At 36.6% G+C, this 27,109-nt stretch overlaps 1 protein-coding gene across 1 annotated transcript; it reads right to left on the reverse strand.

Moving 5' to 3' along the window:
- Positions 1–4,047: 4,047 nt before the first annotated feature.
- Positions 4,048–26,434, reverse strand: LOC129261314 (post-GPI attachment to proteins factor 2-like). The gene is made up of 8 exons (XM_064099142.1): positions 26,111–26,434; positions 23,915–24,147; positions 21,599–21,848; positions 21,231–21,343; positions 19,905–20,013; positions 17,811–17,949; positions 17,133–17,236; positions 4,048–7,498 (listed from the first exon to the last, which is right to left on the reverse strand). Exons 2-6 carry the CDS (start codon positions 24,077–24,079, stop codon positions 17,816–17,818), a joined length of 771 nt encoding a protein of 256 aa, XP_063955212.1. The 5' UTR covers positions 24,080–24,147; positions 26,111–26,434; the 3' UTR covers positions 4,048–7,498; positions 17,133–17,236; positions 17,811–17,815.
- Between the last annotated feature and the right edge of the window lie 675 nt (positions 26,435–27,109).

A 27,109-nucleotide genomic window follows, 5' to 3' on the forward strand; every position in this document is an offset into this window, starting at 1 on the left:
ATATCTGGAAGAAAAACAAGGATTTTCGAAAGATCTAATTGCTAAACGAAATTATAGTTCTCGAGTTTGTGTTTATTTATCTCTCAGAACAAAAAAGCATATACATAAGAATGCAAACAAAACAATATCAATATTATTTATTCACAGACCAATAATAAAAATATATGCACAGCCTAAGGGGTGTTGCAAGACACATTTGCAACCAATCGCAAAAATTTATGTTGCAATTTTAGTTTACTTTAGACTCCGTGCTACAAGAATGATTAAAGTGTCAATTAGGTCATAAAAGTACATCACATCTCCTTCTTTTGTCTATAGGTGTCCTATATTTTGTTATTCAAATCTAAATTTGTTGGTGTGTAATTTAGTCAGCAGAAGTTCCATTCCTTGTTTTCTAATTAATTCCTCTGTATGAACGTAACCAAACTAGGGTCAAAAGCCTGAAAAATAATATAAAACACAGAATGAGAACCAAAGTTCAAACAGATAGAGTGAATAGCTTAACTTCACTGCGCTTAAACTTGACACCGTCACCAACTTTAACGTAAGTTTGTTCACCAGGATTCTTGAATCTCGAGTAGTGCCGTCAATCGGTATTCCTTTCGTACTATGGATTCATATAAGTAGTAAACAAGGTATTGAATTGATATATGTTTCATATGAAGCCCTTTAAACTCAAGGTGAAGAGTGTTTAATACCAACTTATCTACACGTTGGCGCCATGCCGGTTTTCCTCTTTTCGCTGTGAGAGCTAATTTATTCCTTGATCATATTTTTTCTTAATTTCCCCCCCTTTTCCTTACACGCATTTCATCGAACGCACCCCACTAAAATCACTCCTTTCTGATCTATTTCGAAATCCTCCTCGAACTCTTTTCGTAAACCTTTTTTCTTTTGCTTGTCAAATTTTTTCGCGGACGAAATATCCTCCAAAAAATTTGCCCCCCTTCTGGAAAATCCTAGGTACGCCGGTGTTGTCGCTCCACGTTGTTTTGTGTTGAAATGTCAAGCCCACTCAAACAAGTTGCATTTATATTTATTTATTTCAAATATTTAAAAGAAGGGTAGCTCAATCAGCAACAAGCTGGTTTTCGTTGAGGCCCTTCGTGAACAAACACAAATATAAAACATGGTAACATATTTAAGTATAAACAAAAATGAACATAAGAAAATCAACAGAATTTGAATAAATAGAGGGAAATCAAACAAACAATATAATTTCATTAAAAATGGAGTGTAAAAAAGGAAAGTTTTTTTTTTAAAGTAAAGAGAAAATAAATTCGTATAATATTGGTATTATGATTATATCTGCGTTTCTTCGTCACACTTGGAAAGGTCGCCATTCATTATTGTGCATTAATAAAAACACTTCTGTCTATTTGCGGGTTATTGCGAGAGAAAACAATTTTTTCTACACACCAAGCTTCCTTTTGCGACTTGTAGTGCAACAATAACTCAAATGTGCAAAAGCACCGTTTAGACAGACTTCTTTCATAAAATAGATTAGTCTGTTTTACTGCAGTCTCACTGCTGACCTTCAACGAGAATCTTGCTTTATAATTATTAAAGCTGAATGTCACACTCTCATCTACTCATTATATCACAACAACGGAAATTAGTCGTTTCACATTAAAATAATACAAAAACACGGAAGGGGTATGAATAATGTTTAATTCACGTGCGAATTAACATAATGAAGTTTCTAATCTGCTCGAGGGTAACTTAAACCGTTTTCAAAGCAAACAATTTTTAACCGTTAAATGATAGTAACGTATAATTATGATGAACTTGACCTGGGTGTAAAAAATAGCTTCAAATTGTATATTAGAAATACTGAATTCAATGACGATTAAAGAACGCGTGGAACATTAGGAATTGTATGCTGAGATTAGCAAAAGCCTTTTATACGCTTGATAAAAAAAATAATAATGAAAATAAATCCACGGGATAATTTTGTACCCTTTTAATGCCCCCTTTTGTGCTGTAATAATATAAGAAAAGTGCCCCTTAGAAGAGTGATCTTGCCCGTAAATATTAAATTTTAAGGCCTGAAAGTTTAAACCTTTGAAACAAGTTAGCTTGGGTGAAAACAGAAAAATCAAGAAATCACTGAAAATTTGAAAAAATAATAACAGATGATTACCAAAGTCATGCGCATTAGAATCACTAATTATGGACACCCTCACATTGGGGCAACGTATCCAAGTTTTGTCACATGGTAATTGTGATAACTTATTGAGCGCACTCACCGTCCAGAGATGCTCATGGCGCTAGCCCAGCAACAGTTCCTTAAGATATATATATATACATCTACCTAATTAGATTAGGTAGATTATTGTTTGCTTCAGGTATTTGCAAATTATTTGACTGATGGATGTGTATTTTTACCATATTCCAATACTTGTCGTAGTAATCAGAAGCGGATCTAGAGGGGGACCATTTTTTAAAATCTTATCTTTTAGATGCAAGAAAACGCCATTTTCACACACAGATTTTCAAAAATTTTCCCTACTGTGGGAGGGGGAACACCCCCCTCCCACACCCTCCCCCCTCGCTCGCTCCGCTCGCTTGGACTCGGTCGCTACGCTCCCTCGCATACCACCCCAACCCCCCCCTTTATAAAAAGCTGGATCCGCCCCTGGTAATGCATGTTTAATGTTTTATACTAACAATAGGACCCCATTGGAAATAAGCCTTTCGGCTTTCATGGGCTATCCTGTCAAGGTATTCTTCAAATTCATTGTAATCACCTGTGATATTCTTGACGAATAAAATCAATCAATCAATATATATATATATGTGAATGAAGTCAACAAAAATACCTTAAATTCCACCAAATACAACCAGGTACATTAAAAGTACAGTTTTGCATCACTCACTGGAATTCCTATAGCTAAATCCTGGTGGGGGCTGGTGCCCTCCTACTTTATGTACTTGCTGCTCCGTTTTCACCGACAATTTAAGGGGCAAGCCCCGTTAGCTCGGTTTATTGCCATTTCGTCTACTGCAATTTTGTCCACTCACCACATGGTCTAATGTCATTTCGTCTACCATCAGATGGTCCACTATCCACATCGTCTAATTACCATTTCGTCCAATTACCATTTTGTCCAAAAAATGGAATTAGACTAAATGGGTGGTAGACGAAATGGTTGTAGACGAAGTGGTTATAGACGAGCTGATGATTAGACGAAGTGCTATTGGACGAAACGGTGACTGGACGAAATGTTGATGGATGGTGAGTCAACGGAATGGCAGTAGACGAATTGGCAATTTACCGTCAGCTCAGTACTCACAGGATCTCTAGCGAACAATGGCACCAGCCCCCATTGGAAGCCAGTCAGACCAGTGAGTGATGACAAAACAAGATTCAGACATACATACAAATACATGTACTTGTACAAATCCTCAGTTACTTTTGTACTTGTATTTCAGATAAATTGTCACTTTATTATGTACTTATTTCAAATAAATTGTCACTTTTATCAAATCTGTTCTTTACATGGGATGGAATGTAACAGAGGTTTCATTAAATATAATCATGGACGAAGAGTTTGTACTATCATTGGAATGAGCAAAAAGAGATGTTATGGCGTACATGTATATTTCCAATTACCTGTAACGGGGAAATTGAACTTGTGTGACATTACAGAATCTTGGTCGCATTGCCAATGGGAGGATGTTCATATCATTAGTGACCTCGATATTCCAATGTTGTTTGTTCAATTGTTAGGAAATTTCCACTGATTTATTCTTTGGTTTTTCATTTTTGTCCCGCCTGAACGAAGTTCGGCAGAGACCTAGTTAATACAAGCTTACATGTTCCAAGCATTCATCCTCCTTTAATTCATCTTAAGTCTCTGTTCCATTACTCCTTTCTCACCTTCTCTCTTTCATTTTCTCCATCCCCTTCATCTCCTTTTCTTACATTCTATCCATCTTCTATACCCACTCTCATCCCCTTTTCAAATGCATCTATTTTTCTCACTCCCACATGAACACTTGTTAGAATGAAATTGTGTACGTGGTTATAATTTTGTTTTCTTTACAAGTTATCTTTATTTTTCTCTCCGTTGGTCTTCACACTTTGAAAGAACATCGTAATCATACATGTACATATTCATTATTAAGAACATCACCACTGATCATGGAAGCTATTGCGAAAATTGTCTAAACATCAATTGCCATGATTCTTGAGTCAATTCCATTGACAAAGACTTCTCTTCATAAATAAAATATATCGATCTGTTCCCTGACAACCCCCCCCCCCAAGCTTGATGACATAATGACTTTCATTATCATATTTATTTGTATAGTTCAAAGTTCTATCATCACAAACGGCAGAAATCAAAGTTTCTCATTAAAAAGTACATAGCATGACAAGGATATGGGCAATTTATAAATTTAGTTGTCAACTAACATAATATTGTATTACACAAACTCCGGGAAAATTTACACTTTCTTCAATGCATACTATTTTCCTCTAGCTTTCAATGGTTATCAACAACAGTATGATGAAGTTTAATTGGGTGCAAATATTATGCACATTTTTTTAAACAAATGAAATTTCATCAAGCCAGTTTACTTTGCTATAAAACTGCTCTTTAAAAATTATGGTACATAATGATATTCTGTTCAAGAATGGAATGTAAGACACCACTGAATTAGGACGCAAAAGTATACAAATATGAATACTTTTATCGCAAATTATTATCAAATATAATTAAAAGGGTAAAGAGTTGATGGAAAAGTAAACCCTTAATACAAGGTTATAACAAATCTTGTATTAAGTACAGTATTAAATGTTACGTTTTAATTAACTGTACAGAGAGAATATAAGAAGATGATGATATTGATGATGCTGGTTATGATAATGATACTACTATTATCTTAATATAACCACTACTACTACTACTACTACTACTACTACTACTACTACTACTACTACTACTACTACTACTACTACTACTACTACTACCACTACTAGAACTACTACTAAGCACTAATACTGCTAGTAGTAGAAGCAGAAGTAATCACTACTTTTATTACTATTACTACTACTACTACTACTACTACTACTACTACTACTACTACTACTACTACTACTACTACTACTACTACTCCTACTACTACTTACTCTAACTACTACATAACTGATAACAACTTGACTCAATCTGATCTTGAATCAAACAATCTCAGGTGCATCTTTGTAACTCCTTTCATATCATTATGTTCACACATGAAAAATATCTCTAAACATACCAATTTCATTAAAACATTTCAAATACCAATTAATACAAAAACATTGCACATTATAATCACATCTTACTGCATGTACAAAAATATTCCTTAATGGTTGTAAAACATGGTCACTAGTTCAGACACAACATACTTCAGCCTTTAGTACAACCAAGTATCAAATCATTTAAGATGGCGCCAATTCCATGACAGCAGTATAAGGTCTTTCATACTTTTGATTTGGTATTGATAATGATATATTGTGAATTTTGATATATGCATCATGAGGGTCATTTGATCTTTGTCTATCAAAAATAGACAAAAATGTAACGCTTGTGATCATACTGCCATTCTTTGATCTTTGGCAAAATATTTGGGATACGCTTTACTAAGTGATTAGTGTAATACATGTGAATGTTGTGATACTACAAATTGGGGTGCAATACGCTACACTATGCACTCTAAATGGTGTTGAGTTGTACCTTAATAAAAGAAGGTGTAAATTTGCACTTCTTTTACGTACAAAAAAATGTTGAACCCTAAAAGATAAGGATACAAATGAGCTTTTGGGCGATTCCATGCTAGAAAAATCAGCTATTTTCGCAACATTTTTCAACCTTATGTCCAAACAAACAAAGAACTTCAATTTGTTTTGTGGTAATAATAGAGTACTACTTGGTAGACATATGGAAAAATGACAACCAACGAAAATATGCTGTCCATGGGTGAATTAGAGGTGAAAATGTTGCGAGTCGTACGGGACATTTCTGAGTCCCGTACAACACACAACATGTTCATCCTTAATTCAGCCATAATCAAATATTTTTTGTTGGTGATCAGTTTTTCACATGACTACCCACTATACCTTTGACCAATAATAATTTTTCATTGCTCAAGCAATCAGCTAAGAGACTAGAAATTGTTGACAAAATGTCCCGTACAACACGTATGGAATCGCCCATTTCTAATTGCAAACAAGAACAAAAAGGTGCAAGTTTACATGATTTTTTCACTCAGGGTGCAATATTGCATCTTAAAATGTCATGTACTGCTGCGTAGTGTTGAACTTAGGGTGCAAATCTAAACCTTTAAGTAGAGAGTATAAGATAATAAAATAATTATCATATAGTAATACATTTAATTTCTAAGCACTTTACATCTCTATCTATCTATCTGTCTATCTTTCTATCTATCTAATATCTATTTTTTCTGGTGAGTTGTGGCAATAACAATCAATTCCTATAGAAGCCTTTTTTGTTAACATATAAGCTATCTAGGGACCAATAAATTTCTCAGCCATGTTCCCTAATGCCTAGCCTTTAATGCGTAGCAGATTGAATGCCTTGGATCATCACAAAAATATATCATTGCATTTTGATCATTTGAACTTTAATAGAGAGTTAAATATAAAATGGCAAGCTAAAACCGAATAATACAAAGTGATTCAAAATGGATTGTATTGGTTTCTTATTACTCTAGGTAGAATTTTGCAAGATTGGAACAGGAGATGAAACATAAATGGTCTAGGTCATTATTATTGACTATATACACCAAATATTTTGACGGGCTTAAACAGGTTTTAATATTTTGTGTTTTCTTCACATCCTACATCCTCTTCGTTTGTTTGTCGTTGTTGCTACTTGGACAGCCCCTTTATCACCTATTCCTAGGAAAAATAAATAATTTTGAACTTTAAGCTCTGAGAAGCTAAGTTCTTTCTCAATGGAATTGGAAATTTCAATACTTCAATCAATGCACTATCTATACAAATATTTACATAGTCACTCAAAGCAGTGATAATGCATTCATTGGGTGGTGCATTTCTTTCCTTCTTATTAAATATATGTATTTTCATAGTTGCATCTGGAATAAAAGGCAGTACAAAAAATGCACACCTTATCATCCTGCAAACATAAAAAGATAGAATAATAAGAAGCATTCTTTCATACATTGTCTGACTCTGTAAAACTGATTGTGCTATAACAGATTTGGAGAATGAAACAGGATAAAAAAAAGAGAAATATCAATAGATTAAAAAGGCATTGCACAGTGGAATATATTCCAATAAAAAAAGCAAATTTTTAAATCTAGTTCAAGCTTTATAAAGTACATGTATATTAAAACAAAATGTACCGTACGCTGACCAATCGTCGATCACCCAGCTGAGGCGCTGCGTATATTGAGATGATCTTCTAAATTCGTCCTAATTCCTTTACCGCGTAGTATACGCACATAAATGCGTGCACGACACGCGCCTGTTCTATGAGCAAACATGTAAAAAAATAAACACCAGCTATTAAAACATCATGAAATATTCATTTAAAATGTTAGGTAGTCCCGAGTCGACTGTTGGAACTTCACCATGGTAAGTTCTTTTCAACACAAATAATATTACCGAAAAAACAGTGAAATACAAGATGAGCGAAAATATAGGACTTACGGGTGCAGGAGGTCCGTACATGTTGTCACGGAACTTTATTCGAGTAAACGATCTTTTGATTAAGTTTGTGTGGTCGAATAATAAGACAAACTCGTGAGATAGCGCTATGCCCTAACTCTGCTCACCCCTAGTTGATAGTCTCGGTGCATGAGCTAGAGACGTGTTCCTAACATTATGCGTTGGAACTAAATGGATCTGTTGTTGTTATAATTAATCAATCAATCAATGTTTTTCTTCTTTATATATATATATATATCTATACCAGACCAGATGAAGCCTGAATGAACTTCATAATTTAGAGGCAGCCCTGAGGAGAATAAAAATGGGAGAAATTTCATTCAGGGCTGATCAATATGGAGTTCCATTTTTCCACTCTGAGAGACAAATACCATGGGAGAAGTTCAGTTTATACTGCCCGCCCTGGTCCCAAGACCTACCTTGCCAGAGGGGAAGAAAATAAACTCGTACAATGGGCTAAAGGAATGGTTCGCATTGGATTTGGGCAAAACAAAGATAGAATCCAAGATGTAAGAAATAGTTTAAACAAAAATCACATTTCTAGTACTGTATATAGAGGTACATGTATACTTATTGTGCCGAACTCATTAATACTGCCCACTATTTCTAAACAATAATTGATATCCAGACATATTGTATCCTTATAAATTGATGAGGAAGCTAACGTTTTTCTTCTGTATTGATTCGTCGCTCATTTTGCATGAAGTTATAATTTGAATTTAAATAAATCAACCACAAGCCACAGAAGCGGGAGGGGGGTCAGCCCCCTCCCCACTTTTTTCCAAAACCATGTACAATTTAAGCGTAAAAATGACAATAATACGATTGTGATTTTTTAGCATGGTCAGCCCCCCCCCCCTCTTTTATGCTTTTCACACTGCACTTTTTTCCCTTAACCCCAGGAAATTGGTGGGGCTAAGGGGGGTCTTAGCCCCACCAATTTCCCGGGGTTAAGCTTAGCCCACTTCGTTTTCACACTACGTTTTAGCAAAGTGGGCTAGCATGGTAAATAGTACGGTAATATCTGGCCCTGCCAAAAAAGCAGGGTTAGCCGGCATATTTGTGCTAGCACCACAATTGCGGTGCTAAGAGATGCAGTGTGAAACAAAACAGGGCTAAGCAAAAGTGGGGCTAAGCTCTGTATGGTAAAATCATCAATATTCATGAGCTGTGTGATTGCCCGGGGTTAAAGGGGAATCCAACCCAAATAAAAACTTGTTTTTATAAGGAAAAGAAAAATCAGACAAGTTGATAGGTGAAAGTTTGAACAATATTGGACAAACAACAAGAAAGTTATGAATTTTTAAAAGTTATAAATATTGGTAATCACTATACCCATGGAGACTTCAAATTGGCCGCATATGGGAAGTCATAGTGATGTAAGGCAAGGACTACTCTTCCATGTACTCCAATACATATTATGGCTAAAATGTCATTTTCCCCAAAAGTTTTATTTCAAATTATATTTTTCTTTCATGAGGACATAAAACAATATACTACCTGGGTTATTTTTAGATTACTGCCCCAGGGGAATAGGTACTTAGGAGAAAACCACAAATCCCTGATAATAAAGTACATGGCCTATGGGAAAGTTGTCCTTGCCTCTTGTCATAATTTACTTACTCAGTTGCCAATTTGAAATCTACATAGTATTAGTGATCTCAATTTGAAAGCAGCCATAACTTTCTTATTGCTTGTCCGATTTCTTTCAAACTTTCACCATTCTGTTTAATTTATTTTTCTCCTTCCCAGGCAACATTTTATAGCCAAGGCTGGATTCCCCTTTAAGGCGTTAACCCCGGCTAAGCAAATAGTATGGGGTTAAGAAAGACAGTGTGAATCGAAAAAAGATAGTATGGGGTTAAGGAAATGCAGTGTGAAAAGCATATTCAAAAACCGTTCCGTGGCCCCTGAACAACTTGTCATTCTGATGAACACCAATGTAGGGCTATTCCGAAATTTTAATTGAAATATCGTTTCACCATTCTACCTTAACTGTGTTCTTTGCAGGCTGTGAAGAAATTTCTGGACAAGAACGGATGCGAAACTCCTTTCATTGGAAACAGGCCAGGGGAAAAGTGCCGGAGGGGACACAAAGATCTCATCTTTAGAAGACATTGGATAGGAAAGAACCGTCGTGTCCTATTCTCGCATCACTAAATGGTTCGACGAATTTGAAAAATATATAAAGGATCAAAATGCGGAATCGATACTGTTAGAGCCGAGTAGGATGTTCAACACGGACCAAAGTGGTTTTGCCCTTGGCGGCAGACAAAGAGATCGTGTCTTGGCAGAAAGAGGGGAGAAGAAAATTGCTGAATTAAAAAAATCTGACAAGACTCAAGTAACAGTGTTGGCGGCAGTATCAGCTGATGGCGCATATCTACCTCCAATGATGTAAGTGATGATTTAGAACTTTGCAGATACATGTATATCTAGAGATTGGGCACGGACCAATAAGATGTGTGATGACCTTACAAAAAATGGACAGTTCTGCTCTCTTGGGTAAAATTTTGAGACTTTATATGTTGTATTTTTGTCTCAATTTGGGATAGTTTTTATTGAAGAATGCGCACAGGGTTGATATGAAGAATGCGCATAGGATTGATACGAACTGTAAAGTATTTGAACTCCACCCATTATACATGTATTTCCTGGTTGACACGGTTCAATCATAGACCCCCCCAAAAATCAGTAACTTTTGTTTAAATATACAATAAAATTAAATTCAAACGTTTGAACAAGATGAAATTCTTTCGGGCGCATTATTTTCATCTCTTATAATATACATTAACAGAATTAAGTCAAATATAAATATTGAAACAAGAGTGATGATAACCAGTTGATCTTGAGCTATATGTAGGCCTACTAGAGAAACTTGACGAAAATGTTTTTTGTTTATGAGTGGTGACAGTGTTTAAAAGAGTTTCATGCTCATTTCATGAATAGAGAATTAAAGGGGGAGGAGAATCAGGAAAGGGATTTGAATAGGAATAGAAGGGAAAACAAGAAGTGGAAAGAAGGGATGCATGTAATAACATCGAGAAAGGGGGGAATTAAAGAAATAAAAAGGTGTCAAATTTACCCTAAACTAAACTGTATGGAAGAAAATGAGAGCCAAATTGGCAATTAACTCAGGAGGAGCTAATTACAAAAACTAAGGGGGTGCTAAACAGAGAGATAGGGAATTTATCAAATACTGAGTAAGTTTAACCGAGCATGAGTGCATCTGTTAAGTGAGCGGCGAATTGGGCAGGCGCAAGGGGTGCCAAAAACGGCGAATTACGCAGTGGTGCTTAAGACATTATAAATATCCTGACATATGGAAGTAAGGATATCATAGCAAATTGAATGAAACATAAAGGAAAATAGGTAAACTGAGCGACAACTGCGCAGCATACGGTACATAGACCTACATTTAGCAGAATAGACAGTTTATATATTTTGAATAATGATTAATATCAGAGTCATAAGTGACCAGTTTTTATCACAATACTGATTACACGTTGCACACGCCATTTAAAGCCTCTTGTAAATATATAAATAAGGGTTGCTAGATACTCATTAATATTAAGATTCTCTACTATTTTGCAAACAAAATACCACAAGTTTAGCTATCACATACATACATACATAAATGTAAAAATAATTTCTGCACTAAAATACTTGATCTATTAAGGTTCAGTCTCTTTTATAAGGCGCTCGACTATCAGTGCACAACATATGAACCATTCATGACAATGTGGATTTTCCCCTAATCATGCCTTTTTCCAGGGTCATGGACAAGCAGTTTGTCCTTGCGCTTCACTGACTTTGACCATTGACTGCATACCATGATCACAAAGAAGGATATTATCAGTTATCACATCCATTAGTAGACATGCAAATCGAAAAGTCCCCGATCTTTTGATAATAAAAACTTATAAATCTGTTCCTGATTTGTCAAGTTAACTATTTTCTTTATTGCTGAAAGATACCATTATTTTGGGTAAAGTTCTGTTTCGGCATATGATTTCAGCTTTGAAACATTTTAGAAAAGGCAGAGCCACAAATTTAACCGATTGCTTGAAGTTTCACCTTCAAGATTCCAACTAGGAGGAAGGTTGGTCAATTTGCATTACATGAAAGAAAGTTTATAGTTCCTGGACTTCCTAAGAGAATAAATAGGTAGTATTGACTGAGTGCTGAGGGCATTGATTTGATGTTAAATGAAATATCCAATGATGTAGTTCTGATTGGCATCAACTAATGCAGTTTAAACGATACTGTATGTCCTATCAATGGTGAATCACCAACTGGACAGAGAGAGCAGTTAAAACAATGTCAACATGGCAACTACTGTTGGAACATCGCTACTGACACCGTCAGTAGTGAATTGAAGTAAACCTCCTCCTGCTAACAAGTTAGTTTAATCATGGACCCTAGGGTCCATGGTTTAACCAAGATCCCACTATCAGAGAAACTCCAATCGAAGGGCACAAGATCCAAAATCACCATTAAAAAGCTTGGCGAAGTGGAAGGGGAGCTAGAGACATTCAACTTTAGGGTGCCTATTCAAGAAGACAATGTGACAAAGAAGTACCAGGTTATTAAAGATGCCAGTGCCTTAAATCACAGATGAAGAAGCTGGTAGCATGAAAGATCTCATAAAGCAGTTTGATATTCCCAAACTGTATAGAGAAAGTGGGCCAGCTGGAAATACCCGGTGAAGGTAACCCGCCAAAAGTGTCAAGGAGTCAAAGTGAATTAGAAGTATGGTTCTAGATTCTTCCACCTCAATGAAGCAGAATGGCAAGACAAGGCTACATGTACTACTAACCAACCGCTTGGGAATCATAAGACGAAAGACTCACCAGACGGACTAGGTTGCCAACACGACAGTCACCCCAATCAAGAGTGAACATTCCTCATGTTGCCAAAAGTATAGTAACAGTGATTGCGGAAGTTTTAAGATTATTTATTATTATTATTATTTAGATTATTATAATTAGTTACGATTATTTTCTAGTCAAACCTCAAGAAAAAATTCTATTCCAGGAGACTTGGTAACATTCACCCCTACATAGTAAAAGAAAACTGAGCTCTATGTTATCTAATTCCATATAATATTAAGTAGACAGCATTGCATGTATATATGTTAGTATAATGTAGCCTAAAATTTTGTATAATGTAGAATACTATTGTAAGGTAACAAAACTCAAATAATTGTTTGATTTCCTATGTGATACATAATTCAGCTGTAAGGCGCATACAGATCACGAATATTATGCACTCTGTAAGTACCATATTATTATTATTATTTACATTGGAAGAAGGAAGCTCAGAAAGGTGTGAAGAGCAGACATGAGAAAGGAGAATTCAAAACCCTCACTACATTCCTTGACAAAGAACCAGTATTCAGAGTAGATTCAATTTGGAGAAGATGGAAGAAGGAACAAGCAAACCAGTTCACAGCGCTAAACGATGAAGGAGATACGGAGGTAGATGTGGGTGATAATATATTATTCAAAATCAGTGAGGCTGTAAAGTTAGTGCTGACTCAACTAAACAATTCACATGCGGCAACAGGGAAAAAAAGATTTACATTGTAGAACATTATGTATTTATCTCAGATCCCGTTCTCATTCACTTTCCTATACATGTAACTAGTTCCCCTTAAACTGGATCAGGAAACCAGTTTGCAAAATAGCCTTCGCTAGCACACCCATTTGATTTCCCAAAAGTGGTTTTCATAACCATTCGGTTAAGGCAGATAACTCCTGATACGTCATTCAAGGATAGACTGGCCATTGCAGTACGATTTGTGGACAAAGATGGTAAAGCGAAGGAACGTATTCTTCAGGTGAAAAAAACGACAGACAAAACAGATCCAAGAGCATTGGTTTTCCAGTCGTATGATTATGCCTCGAATATGTCTAGATCAACATCTGGTGCCCAGGCAGTGTTGTCAGAGGAACTTGGATGGGAAATCCCTTGCATTCCTTGCCAAGCACACCGATGTAATACGTTGGTAGAACATGCTTGCGCAAGTAGTCCTCTCATCACAGAAATGTTCTCAATCATAGAGGAACTCTTATGTTTTCTTTACAAGCAGCACTAATAGGAATGCTATGTTGAGGCAGATTTTGGAAGGGATCACCAATGCATTACAACTACGGAATCTCTCAAAAGCCTGTTGGGCTGCAGAAGCTGTTTGGTCATCATATGATGGTATCATTACTGCACTGAAGGAAACAGTCTCATCAATGTCCGACACAAAGGGTTGGGCCCTGGCTTCTGAAGAAGGTTGTATGTCTAGCTTTCACTGTAGCTATCATGCTCATGAAAAACATCATATCCAAGACAAAGATCCTGGTTCAGCTTCTTCAAAGAGATGATCTGAATATCCTGGACGCACTCGAAGCTTCCAAGGCCACAATGCAAGTGTTGAGCAAAATACAATCGAATGACGAAGGGTTTAACGCAGAGATAGTTGCAGCATGCAGGTTTTCAAAGAAGTACGACATTGATCTAGAAAAAGAGTTTAATAGGAAGAACCACAGGCCACGTAAACTTCCTGCCAGGCTTGAAGACCATCCGGGAAGTCAAGTCTGATGGACATTCCATCAGTATTATAGGAAGGAGTTAGAATGTTCTTGATACTCTTGTAACTCAGCTGGATGATAAGAAGGCACCTACACTAAATAAGGTTGCACCTACGGTACACTTGCTTCAACCACCTATCCCAGAAGAGCTGAGTGCAGATCATGTGCAAGTCTCATGCAGAAGATTTCCAACTGAATTAGATCCCGGAGCAGTACAAGTAGAGTTGGAAGTATATCATGAGCTGGTAGTGGAGGATGAGGAGGAGCCGTAGAGTGTTGAGGATGCTTCCCCTTGCATTTAGTTGGAAGAGCGTCTATCTCACAACCGGGAGGTCGGGGGTTCAAACCCCGGCCATGTCAGACCAAAAGACGTTAAAAGATGGGAGTTGCTGCTACCCTGTTTGGCGTTCAACGATTAAAAGGGATAGAGCCTTGTCGATCTGGCGCTGCACAGCGGCTGCCGGGCCCACAATCAATTGGGCAAAGCAAATTTTCAGAGTATTTCATTTCATGTCTATTTCGGACAATAAAATATGGATTTTCATCATTTCATTACATATGTGTCTAAATATCCATGCAGTTCATCTTGAAATCTCAACTGATTGTTTAATAATCAAATTTCTTCAAGTTGTAAGGAAGTTCTTTGCAGTGGGAGGACAACCGGCTAAGATCCTTAGATAACAAGATGAAAGTTGACGGAGCTGAATGCGCGCGTCGCAAGATGATATCGGGTGTACAATGGAAGTTCATTACCCCTGGTGCACCCCATCACAATGTATGCACTAAATCTCTTGTGAAATATGCAAGAAACCGATTTTTGAGCAAGTGCTCACGTTTTCTCAGCTTGATATTAGGATTACTTTTCAGTAACAGAGTCTCTTGATATGTGTAAAAGACTTCAGATAGTGTTTTTAAGCATCATCTGTCAACTCATTCAAGAATCACCTGGATAGACACTGGTCTAAGAGTAAGAATTATTACTTGTTCTGTGAGTCAGTATTGGCAGTATTATCTTTGTTTTAAGTTTTGCGTACACACTTCTGACAGTCCTTTCTCGAGTTGAGTCTATTTTTTTGGGGTAAATTCATGAATAGTGTACTACCACCAGCGGAGATACTACAATCAATGAACAGGCACTCATGCCCGTTAAGTATTATATTTCCTTGAAATAGCTAAGCTTATAAAACTAAAGAAAAAATCTCTATGTTTTAATATTCATACAGGGACAATTTCCACAAAATTAGTTTTCATAAGATTTCATATTTCTCGGACTCTGTTAAAATATGAAAATAAAAATTTTCTGATATAAAAATACTATTTTTTTAAAACAGTTTTCTTTGAAAGGCAAGATTCACTGTTCCTTGTTTGTACCTACCACATGTACTGATAATCCCTCTTTGTCACCCCCATCCTTCCTCTCCCACCCTCCCCTTTTTTATCCCCTCACCCCTATTCCTCCCCATTCCATCCCTCTTATCCCTTCCCTCACCCTTCTCCCCTCCCTTTCTTCCATTTTACCCCTCTCACCCCTATTCCATCTCCCCCTCCTCTTTTACCCCCTCACCACTAATTCCTCCTCATGCCATTCCTCCTATCCCCTACCCAAGAAGCCTCATAAGCATTTCTCCCATCCCTAATCCCTATAAAATCTAATTGCATGTTGCCTATCAAGACCTAGGTCCCATTTCATAAAACTTGTCATAATAACAAATTTTCAATAACAGTTTCAAGCTACTGAAATCCTCCAATCTTATACTGTAGATTGATAATAAATTTGTTATAGAAAATGAGCATGTGTTATTATTACAAGTCTTTATGAAATGGGAGCCATATATCTAGATTTTAAAAGCTAACTTTATTTTTTTTTTAAACCAGCTTTGATTTCTTAAAACAACACACACATTGCTATTTACCCATACTGTTATACATTTACAATGTATAACAAAATGTTGCAAAAGATGAAGAAGAAATGTGATTTTTATCACATTTTTGCAGATAAGTAGAGAAAATGTTGAATAGAGACTAGATTACACATTACTATTTCATGAAACCATCAACAAACAAATATACATATTTCATAAATATACATTGAGCTGACTTGGAAAAAGATTTAAGTATTGTTCCTTAAAATATGTCTCCATTAACAGGATTCGCCTTAATGTCAACGTTATCATTTCAATTCAACATCAAAGTTAAGCCCTTTCTTTTTTTACAAAGCTCTACGATATCATACAATAGAATATGATTGAAAGACTAGCGCAGCATGATCAAGTCCAATGTAGAGCAACAATAATTACAATATTATTACCTTTTATTTTCTTATCATTGGTTTCATTTTATGAAGCCACAGAACAGTATTTCAAAGGTTAATGGATTAATATTACCTAGTCAAATAATTGTCAATGCTTAGAGATGATTGTCTTCCTCTATTGTCAACAAACATATAATGATTCCATTAGCTGAATAGAAGAAAAAATGAGATGTTTAAAATTCTCATCACTTTTATATGGTGTAAAGTAGTGGCAGTTGTGAGGGCAGCATAAACTTGCATCCAATTATTAACCCTTTGGGCAAAGGAACAAATATTATCAACTTATTTTGCTTTTTTTTATATTTCCCTTAAAAAAACCCCCACCTTCATGTCATCATATATTTGCTCTTGTCTTGCTACTGACCAGCTAAAAATAGAATTGAGTTTCACTCAATATAAAACTTTTTCTTTCAAAAGTAAATGTCTTAAATTTTACATCATGATTGTTTTTTCTAGCTTTGCAAAGTAGGCCATACACAAGAGGCACGTGTATTTCATTAGTTAACTGGGTTCATAGAGTAATAAATATAGTATTGCTTACAGAATTGAATGTCTCCCTCTATTGTCAAGAACAAATACATTGAGTTGACATTTTCTGCAGAGATGAAAGAATCAGAGTTGGAAGGTAGAGGTGAAGCGAGTTGTCTGCGAAAGCAAAAAAACAAAAACAAAACAAGAATTAAGAAAAAAAAAGACTGATTGTAAAATTTGCTGAAAAGGGATGTCTATGCTATTGAGTCCCGAAGTGATGACGTCACAAAACAAATTTCAGTTTCAGCGTTTTTGATACCATATTTTGTAAGAGCATGATGATAAACCCCCACAACCCAAATTCGGTGGGAATCGGGCCATGGAGCCCAAAGATATGACCTCATGAATACATAATAATTAGCCCCACTGAAATCAATGATTTTCTACCAATCAACAGTGCGCATTTTGGACTTGCGATTGATTTTTTGACTTGCGTTTAAACACAACTCTTTCTGCAATGGACCCCAGTTATGTTCCATAAAAGACTGCTTGGAAAGACAACTTCATTGATTATTCAACACCTCCATTCAAATATAATGAAAACCGGCACAGTGTGTAGAGCAATCACTATTCCTATTAAATAGTACAGTACAGTTATTTTTTTATATGTAGGTCTTAACTCAAAGTTATCGGTCAAAACCAAGAAAATAATTCAGCAAAATAATGTGGAGAGGAGAAGAAACATTACCTTCATCAAAAATCTAATTTGCCGTGAATCCTGCTACCCAGTATAAGTTCTCTCTCTTGAAAGTTGAAAGTCACGATGTAGTGGAATGCTATGTTGCTAAGTACAACGATGTACTCGAAAAATGCAAATAGGGTGTACACTGTATAAAAAATAAAGGAAAATTCAATACAAGGTTTAGAGTTCTTATTCAGTAGTGGGAATGGGATCAGGGTCCTGAACATTGCATAAAAGTTATTATATTTGAGATCAAGCATTTATCCTCCTGTGATTGGTTGAAAGAGCTTTTAATAGGTGATAATGGGTATTTTCAACTATTTAAGAAAGTTGGCCGAATTGACACTCCATGATATACTATTTGGAAAATGACGTTACTGTGAAAAGCGACATTTCCTAAACAGTATTTACTTTGATAACAGATTCATATGTAGAATAAAATTCGACATGAATGGTATGCGCAATCTCTAAATATTAAGTTTTAAAATGTGGAGGTCCCTGCAACATGACTCCTAACTTGCTAACTTGTGCCATTTTGAAGAATGTTTTAGTGCTGTAATCTGTGGGAAACATCTGGTAGACATCATATACGTTCTAAACACCAGCCCAAGACGTCAGAGACTAAATACTACATGTACACTTTCAGCAGCCATCAAACAACAGGAGCAGAAGTAACAAACCCAATCTCTTCTCAAGCTCAACCTCCCTGCAAAAAGACTACCGTTAAAGACTCAATGGCCAACTGAGTACATAAAGCCCAACAATACCCCAGCTGCTAGTCCGATAAGTCAACCCAAAGCTGGCAAAGAAATGCCTGTCAACGAGAAGATGGAGCTTACTGACACTCTTTGAGACACTCTCTGTACTATTCCATCTGAGGAGGTGATTACTACGAAGCTGTCATCTTTATAAAAAACAAAATTGATTTCGGAAGTGGAGGGAGCTATCGGCAAGCGCTTAAAAGTTTCTATCAATTTTGACGAGGCAGAGAACAAGGAAAAAAAAAAACGAAACTCAATGGTGACATTGCCTGCTCACACTGTCTTGGCCCTCTGAAAGCTAGCCCACAGCCAGCAGACGAGATGATAGCGCTAACAAGATTAACATTACAGTTGCTTGATACAATGGCAATCTATAGAAGCTTAATTCAATTTTCAATATTCCTTAGTTTATAAATTATTGAATGGATAATCTTCTCTGTATCTCAGAAGATTAATATCATCTTATCGTCATATCATTCACCCTACTCCACATGTTGTTACCAACCAATTATACCTGGCTTAACCTGAAACCAAACCCCCCCCCAAAAAAACCCTGCTCTTTCTCATATATTGCATTTAAACTATTGATATCATTAATATTTAAACCACTTGATATTCAGACACCCCCCTCTCTTCAAATTTTTAACAGAACTTTAGACAATGAATACCAGACCCCTTGAATCAATTTTCCTTGTAACCATCCAAAGGACTTTTGTGTTGTGTTCTTTGTGTTTTGTTTTTCTTTACTTGTAAATGTTTTCGTCAGTATCCATTATGAATTTCTTCTTTGTATTAATATCATTTTATTTCCCATGTTTTATTCTTATTCATGACTTCTTGTATGAAAATAGTTATTTATCAATGACCATTTTTACATCTGTCTGTATAAGTCAAGTTTATAGGTATGTATATTCAATAGGGCTCCATTGCAAAGCAAGCTAATATAATTGGCTTGAACGAGACAACCCTGTCTGTTGAAAGAAAATATAAATAAATATTAAATATATAAATAGTAAAATTGATGAATGAATGAATAAATATAAAAACAAACAAATACATATAAAATAAAACACAATTATTAAATCAAATGAGACCTAGTTCACTGGATTTGGTAAAGTAAAACAAAACAATAAAACTTCTTGAAGGCAAAATACTTTAAAATCCACCATTCCACTTTTCTTTGTGTGTGTGTGTATGATTGAGTTTGTACGGATGTGTTTGGGACCGACCTATAATGTCACCATCCGAAGGACGTGACCTTCGAATCAATTGTAACTTCCCCATAAAGCTCGGATTGCAGGCGCACGGCACAACGCCTAGTTGCTTGCGTTAGACTTACCTCCGGTCTCACAATGACTGCTGTGTCTAAAGTAGAAGTATATTGCAATAAAGAATGATGATATGTTGGTTGCACAGTATATATGCAACCAATTTAAAGTCTTTTTCTCCTGTAATACAATACAAAGATAGAAATGAAATTAAAATGTGATTTAGGGCTTCAATTTTGGGCTACTAGTATTCATGCTATATCTGTATGATAAATTGAGGGGAAAAAAGGGTACTGCCCATTGCATGAATGAAAAGAACATTCATTATTTGGTTTATATGACACCTAAAAATAAGATTCTTTTTCTTATTAAATTTGTGAATTTCAATGCAAAATATGCTCATATGCAGTCTCGGTCTGTAGATTATCGCGTATAACATGCGCGATATTTTCTGGTGCCTGTTGTCTCGGTGCGTGCGTGCAATGGACAAAATCGTATGGATCCAAAATTGCACGATGAATGGATCTAAAATTGCACGGTTGATGACGTCATTGTAAAATGGGCCGAATGATCGATATCGACCAACCAATCAAATGACAAGGATCTATCTAGGTGTCATATACATGTAATAGCCATTAATGACATCTTGCACATTCAATCACCAATAAACTTAATATGTAACTGCTAGGTATATTCTTTTCTTCACCTCATTGTTTGGCAACATAATTAAAAAAAAAATATTATTTGAAAATACAAATTGGCAACTTTTCATTAAAATCCTTATACCATGATTCATTGTTATTTTTGTTACATTCAAATTTACTTTTTTTGAGAGAGCATGGAGATGAATGAATTTAAGAATTGTTGCCAAACTGAACATCAAAGAAGATTAATCCTGTCATTATTATTATAATTGTTTGGCGTCACCTGTTCCTGGGAGGCGAAAAGCGAACTGAATTAATATGACCCCGAGGCCTCTCCCGATATAACTGATTGGGGGGAGTGCAGGTGGACCACTACACCTAGGTTCCCCCCCCCCACTCGTATACAAATAGTGTAGTGGGTTCTTAATGTGCAAAGGTGGTGACTCTCCTCTACACGGGGCCTCCATTTAACGTCCTATCCGAGGGACTGAATGTTTTCCACTGTACATCATGAAGTTACATATTTCTAGGGGCAGGGAGAAATAAGTATATGGCGGCTTGGGGGCAATTTCAACTCCGAATTGCTGAAAAGAGCTCTGGAAATTAGAAACAGAGCCCCAGAAAATTCCCATTCACTGCCATGTTAAAACTTACCCAATGTAGCAATGTATTTCAATAGGTTGTGAAAAAATGCCCCCAAGATTAAAAAAAAAGAAGAGATTTTTGCCTGCCGTTGGGTAAAATGTCACTTACTGATCTTGATGGGGGAATCTCACTGCTTATCGCTAGTTTGTGTACCGTACACATCAGAAGCATGAAGACCATTGAACATACTTGGAAAAGAATGAACATGTTTTCATGAATAGCTGCAATACAAACAGAATAATATGTGAAGTTCATGGTTTTTAAATATTGGTATATGAATAGAAGAATTAATTAACATACACTTTTTTTTCTAAAAACTATCAACTTTCTATGGTCATAAAGCAAGGTATTCAGTTGTGTCTTCTCCATATTTTTTACTAAAGAAATTCTGATGACAAGCTACTGTACAGTTGAAGTTTAGGGGGTGTACTGAGATCTATCGGATATACATTTCAATTGCAATGAAGTATACTCACGAAAGTTTTCAGAAGACGACACACATGTCAACCCTATAAGGGCAAAGTTTTCCACCAGCTCGCACCCAAAGCACACTTTACATAGAAGCGGATAGAATACATTGTCGGAATTGACGCTTGCATACAAGCAGTAGTGGAATGCCACACAGAAGAGCCTCTGTCCAGAGCATAAAACGATCACAAACCTCCAGACATAGCTTGAGGGGGGCTCAGAGATGGCTGCACTTATCGACGGAAGGTAATTATTGACCTGATGTGAAAAACAATTTGAAATTTGTATTAAAGATAAATATCAGTTGTGGTAACGATCTCAAAATGAGTTCAAAAAGTATCCAACAAAATGACCTCCCAAGTGTTTGTACGCATAAATAAAAGAAATATGTGCCAATTGGCTCTGGAAAAAATGTGTAATTGCTGAGAAATGAGCAACATAAGCACAGAATTTCATAAAATGTCCTGTATTTTTCCAAGCAATATTAATACATTGTCCAAAAAAGCCTTTTTGTGTCAGTTATCATCAGACTTGTCGGTTTTCAGCCAAGATTTCATGATTTAAATGTACCAGATCTAGATCTATGATATGACGGTAATTAACCTTGATTTTATAAGTTTTCTCATAAAATAATTGTTCACTGCAATTACTTTCTTTTAACTATACCTTTAAACTATTAACAAAATAAATTTAGATCTATAATTAAATTCACAATCCGCAATAATAGTTGGAGGAATCACCAGAGAATACAATAGATTACAATTACATACATGTACATGTAAGCCTTGTACTACTGTCTGTTTCTCAGAAATATAGGAAAATAAACTGAAATTGGGGCTATATATTCAAAGCCGGATCTGTATGAATGAGCAATAATACAGGAGATGTGTTAAGTGCGCTATATAAAAACTGACTATAATTATTATTACTAGCCTATTCCTTGTTAGAGCAGATACGACCTAGCAGCCTTAATACCACCACATGGGGGCCGTTTCATAAAGCTGTTCTTAAGTTAAGAGCGACTTTAAGAACGACTGGTGAACCCTTATAGGCGCTAAACAATCGCCAATTCAATACCATTTACCACAAGAAAGGATCACCAGTCGTTCTTAAAGTCGCTCTTAACTTACGAACAGCTTTATGAAACACCCACCTGAAGTACTCAATTACTCGAATCACAACAGGTTCCCCACCATAATACAACATGATGAGCAGTGTAGTCTTGCATCAAAGACCCACTTGAATGATAATACTGCAGTAATAAGCCAGTTTGTAGTTCCACTCTGCCCATGATCAAAAGATTATGCGCTTGATCAGAGGAAGGTCATTGGTACTAAAGTTACATAGTGGTTTAAAATTTAATGAGAATCAGATAAGCACCAACTTAGATGTCCTGATTATTCATATATTCTTTTGAATAGTGTTTTTAATTTACATCCACAAAAAACAACAATGCGTCCACAAACGACTGCTATTTCAGTTTGCCAAGTACATTGTACAACTTGCTATAATATGCATTCAAAGTAGAAATGCAACAAATACCTTCATATAGTGTTCATTGATGTGCTATTCTAGTTTACTGGTCTATTCAATTTCTTCATCCTGCTATGTAAGACATGCTTACGTAATATCTTGCTTTGAAATTTGCCTATCATAATGAAAGAAATGAAAGGTCATATTTGATCAAAATTGTCCATGAACTACGAACTGGTCTATTATGGAGGGGGGTTACCAAGAAGTAAAACAAGTACTTTTCTCTCAATATATATATATATTTCTATATAGGCCTACATGTAAATAAAATCATAGGCTAATTCATTTCTTCTTTCATAAGCAAATGTCTCAAAGGATTTTTTGAAGACTAGAAATTCATAACCCACAGTCAATGACAGACCAGGGGGTGTTACACAAAAATTTAAGTATGACTTTGAGTCACACTTAAATGCCTTGTTGCGTGCGGTGTAAATGGCATGACCGCATTAGTCAGATCATACGAAGAGGATGCGCACTACTGCGTATTGGTCAATAAGATTGCGCGTTGCATATCTTGTACGCGTCGGCATTTAAGTGCGACTTAAATCATACTTAAATCTTTTTGAAACACCCCCTGGTCTCCGTTTCTTAAAACTTGTTGCAATAACATATATATAAAAGCTAGTGATACTGTTCTATCTGATTGGCTGACAGTAAATTTGTTACAGAAATTGTGAATTTGTTATTATAAGAAGTCTTTATGAAACGGGATCTTGGAAGTTAACAGTGTTGGTCAGTTCGCTCCCTCTTTAAAACAACAAAGATAAAATAAAATATTACAAAGCCATTACATGGCAATGCGTAGATGTTGTCTTGTCGAAGCTGTAGATGAGGGCTAGAGCAATACTTGTGAAGAATCCGCCCACCATAATGCTCATCAAGATGGTGATAAAACGAGATATTGTAAGGTGGATCCCTTTACTCAAAGAGAACCGTCCATCATTCAGCATCATCATCTTTCACACCAAAGTGTAGAATTTGAGTTGCTTTATTGGCTTGAAAGGCTTAGTAGACCGAGTAGTACCTTGGGAAAATAAAAAAGGAGGGGGTGAAATTATAAAGATAAATTAAACTATTAGGCCTACCTTAAACTAAATTACACTGCACCTAAACAAAGCCATGTAGAGATGAGAGTACTATATAGGACTACTTTTGGCAATGACAAGGATACAAAATTTGGCAGATCACAATGAGATAATTTCACACAAGGGGGGCAAGTGGGAGCAAAATAATTTTTTTTTTTTTTGGGGGGGGGGGCATAATGTATGCCATATTCCTATCAGACAATGCAATTGCAAACAGTATGAATTCAGATAATGCACATTTCTAATTCGCATGCATGTGCTATATAACCCAGGGAGCTCCCCGAATCGTGTGCAAAGTGAATGAGTGCGCAGACATGGGGTATACCCAGTTGTTGTGTGTCCGGACGATCAATTTTAGAAAGTCATTTGGAAAAATTTGCAAGCGAAGTTTCATCAATTTTTAGTACAAAATGTTAGGAAATATTATAGAGAACAAAATAGAAGATGATTACAACTATTGAAGTCATATTTTTAGTGTAATCCTTAGACAAAAAAGAAGGCTTAAAAAATATAAAGTGTCCGGACACCCGACCCCCCATCCTACCATTTTTTTTCAATCTGAAAACGAGTGCCCGGGGTTTTTTCCAAGAAAATCCTACATTTCTTTCAAATTTTTATGAGATATTTGGTACACGTACTCCTAATCACCCAAGGGTTCATTACATGCCGCCGCGCACAGAAAATCAAGCCATAGAACTTAGATTTAGAAGTCGTGTGTTGTGGACACCAGCACGCACGACCCACTAGTTAGAAATCCACTGCCAAACGCGGTTCATGGTGCGAGGTTAGTATGATGGGGGGACCTAAAGCTACGCACTTTGTTTTCAAATGATAAAAACTATGCCAATTTCAATATTTGAACAAATTATATTTCACCAATTTGTGGCAAATATTCTAAAGATCATTAACCATGAAGAAAATAACGCAAAACTCACGTAATACGAAAATTCCGCCATGTTTTCCGAACCCCTCTTGATTTCGCCGCCCGATGTAGAAGGGGTCCTAAAGCTACGCACTCGATTTATCATGCAAAAAAATAGTATTGCCTGTGCCTCAACTTCTAAAATATGTTCACATTATTATAGGATATATGTAATTAAAGTGAATATAACTCTGAAATTCCAATCAGTTGTTGGTTTCACAGACAGGGGCGGATCCAGCTTTTTATAAAGGGGGGGTTGGGGTGGTATGCGAGGGAGCGTAGCGACCGAGTCCAAGCGAGCGAGGGGGGAGGGTGTGGGAGGGGGTGTCCCCCCTCCCACAGTAGGGAAAATTTTTGAAAATCTGTGTGTGAAAATGGCGTTTTCTTGCATAAAAAAAAAGATAAGATTTAAAAAAATGGTCCCCGGATTTTTTTTTTTGGGGGGGTTGCAACCCCCCCAACCCCCCCTCTAGATCCGCTTCTGGCATTTAGAGATTTATTGCAGCCTCTGTTGAAAAAAATGAATAGGAATTGTTCGTCACTCTGCAGTCACAGTTCCACACACAGAGTGCGCATTTGCCATTGAAAACTGCATGCGCGATGAGTGGTGCGTAGCTTTAGGACCCCCTACCATATACTAATAGTAACCTCGCAATACGTGTGACTCCTAATTATAGTACTCTAGGGAACATTAATATTATCTGAAACTGAAGATTTTGTGAAATAAAAAGAAATTCATGTTAAATCTCAATTCAAATTGTTAGGTGCGCAGACTTGGGGACCACCATCATATAACCTCGTTCATAGGATTAGTAGCCTGGAGGCTCCTGGAGAGATTTTTACTCTCCAGGAGCCTCCAGGCTAAGGATGAGTGGGCTAAGTAAGATTTCAGACGGTCACACTCAACACTCACACAAGTCACATGACACAGACAAATTGAAATTCACACCAACATGACCAAGGCCAAGTCTTGACTTTACCTCTTCTCCCTCTTCTTATATTTATAATCTATATTGATGTCAATGAGATTTCACGATTTCTTTTAATCTGGAAGAAAGAAGGATTGAGATAGAAATTCATAACAGCGATGAGATGCAAATCCCTGACCCTGACGTCCGTCCAACTCCTGCCCTCCATTAAAACGCAGGCATACCGGTAATCCTACTCAGCTAGCTCCGCAGTATATTGTTCGCAGTTCGCGTTCGGGAAAGTTCCGGGTGCGGACACCGTGGGCTTTCGAGTCGATCGTAGTGCCGCAGAAAGTTACGCACCGTGACATCTCGTCTGGATTAAATTCAGACACTGCCAGCTCGGTATTGAATTTTGAATCGCCTGCATGACTATAAGGTAGGTTACCAAAAATAGGCAAATAGCCTGATAATCTCAAACTGAAACTGGATATTTTATTTAAATTTGCATTTTTGTTTACCATGAACAAGTCATAACCAAACTATGCATGCGCATATTTTTGTTTGGGGGGGGGGGCTTCCGAGCCCCGGGTAGGCGAAAATGGGGGCGCCAAAACGAAAAAGAAACGATAGGAAAAGGAAAAGGGAAGAAAAAATAAGGGAAAGAAGAAAAGAACGAGAAAAAAATAAGGGAAAGAAAGAGAGAAGAAGAAAAAAGGGAAGGACCGGGGGCGCCGAAACGATGTTCGAACTAGAGGGGGGGCGGGGCGCCGAATTGATGTTCGACCTAGGGGGCGCCGAATGTTCGACACTATAGGGCGCCGAATTAATGTTAGGGGCGCCAAATTGATGTTCGACGTATAGGGGTGGGGGACTGAATAGATGTTCGACATAGGGAGCACCAATTTGATGTTTGTCCTTAGGAGCAAAATTCATTTTCAACCTAGGGAGGGGGCGCCAAATTCCGGTATTCGACCTTTGGGGCGCCAATTTGATGTCTGACGTATAGGGGGCGCCGAATTGATAGGCCTATTAAACCTATAGGGGGCGCCGAATTGATTTTCTAAAAAA

This window comes from Lytechinus pictus, chromosome 5, assembly GCF_037042905.1.
Source record: "Lytechinus pictus isolate F3 Inbred chromosome 5, Lp3.0, whole genome shotgun sequence".
In the NCBI taxonomy this organism is placed as follows: Eukaryota; Metazoa; Echinodermata; class Echinoidea; order Temnopleuroida; family Toxopneustidae; genus Lytechinus; species Lytechinus pictus.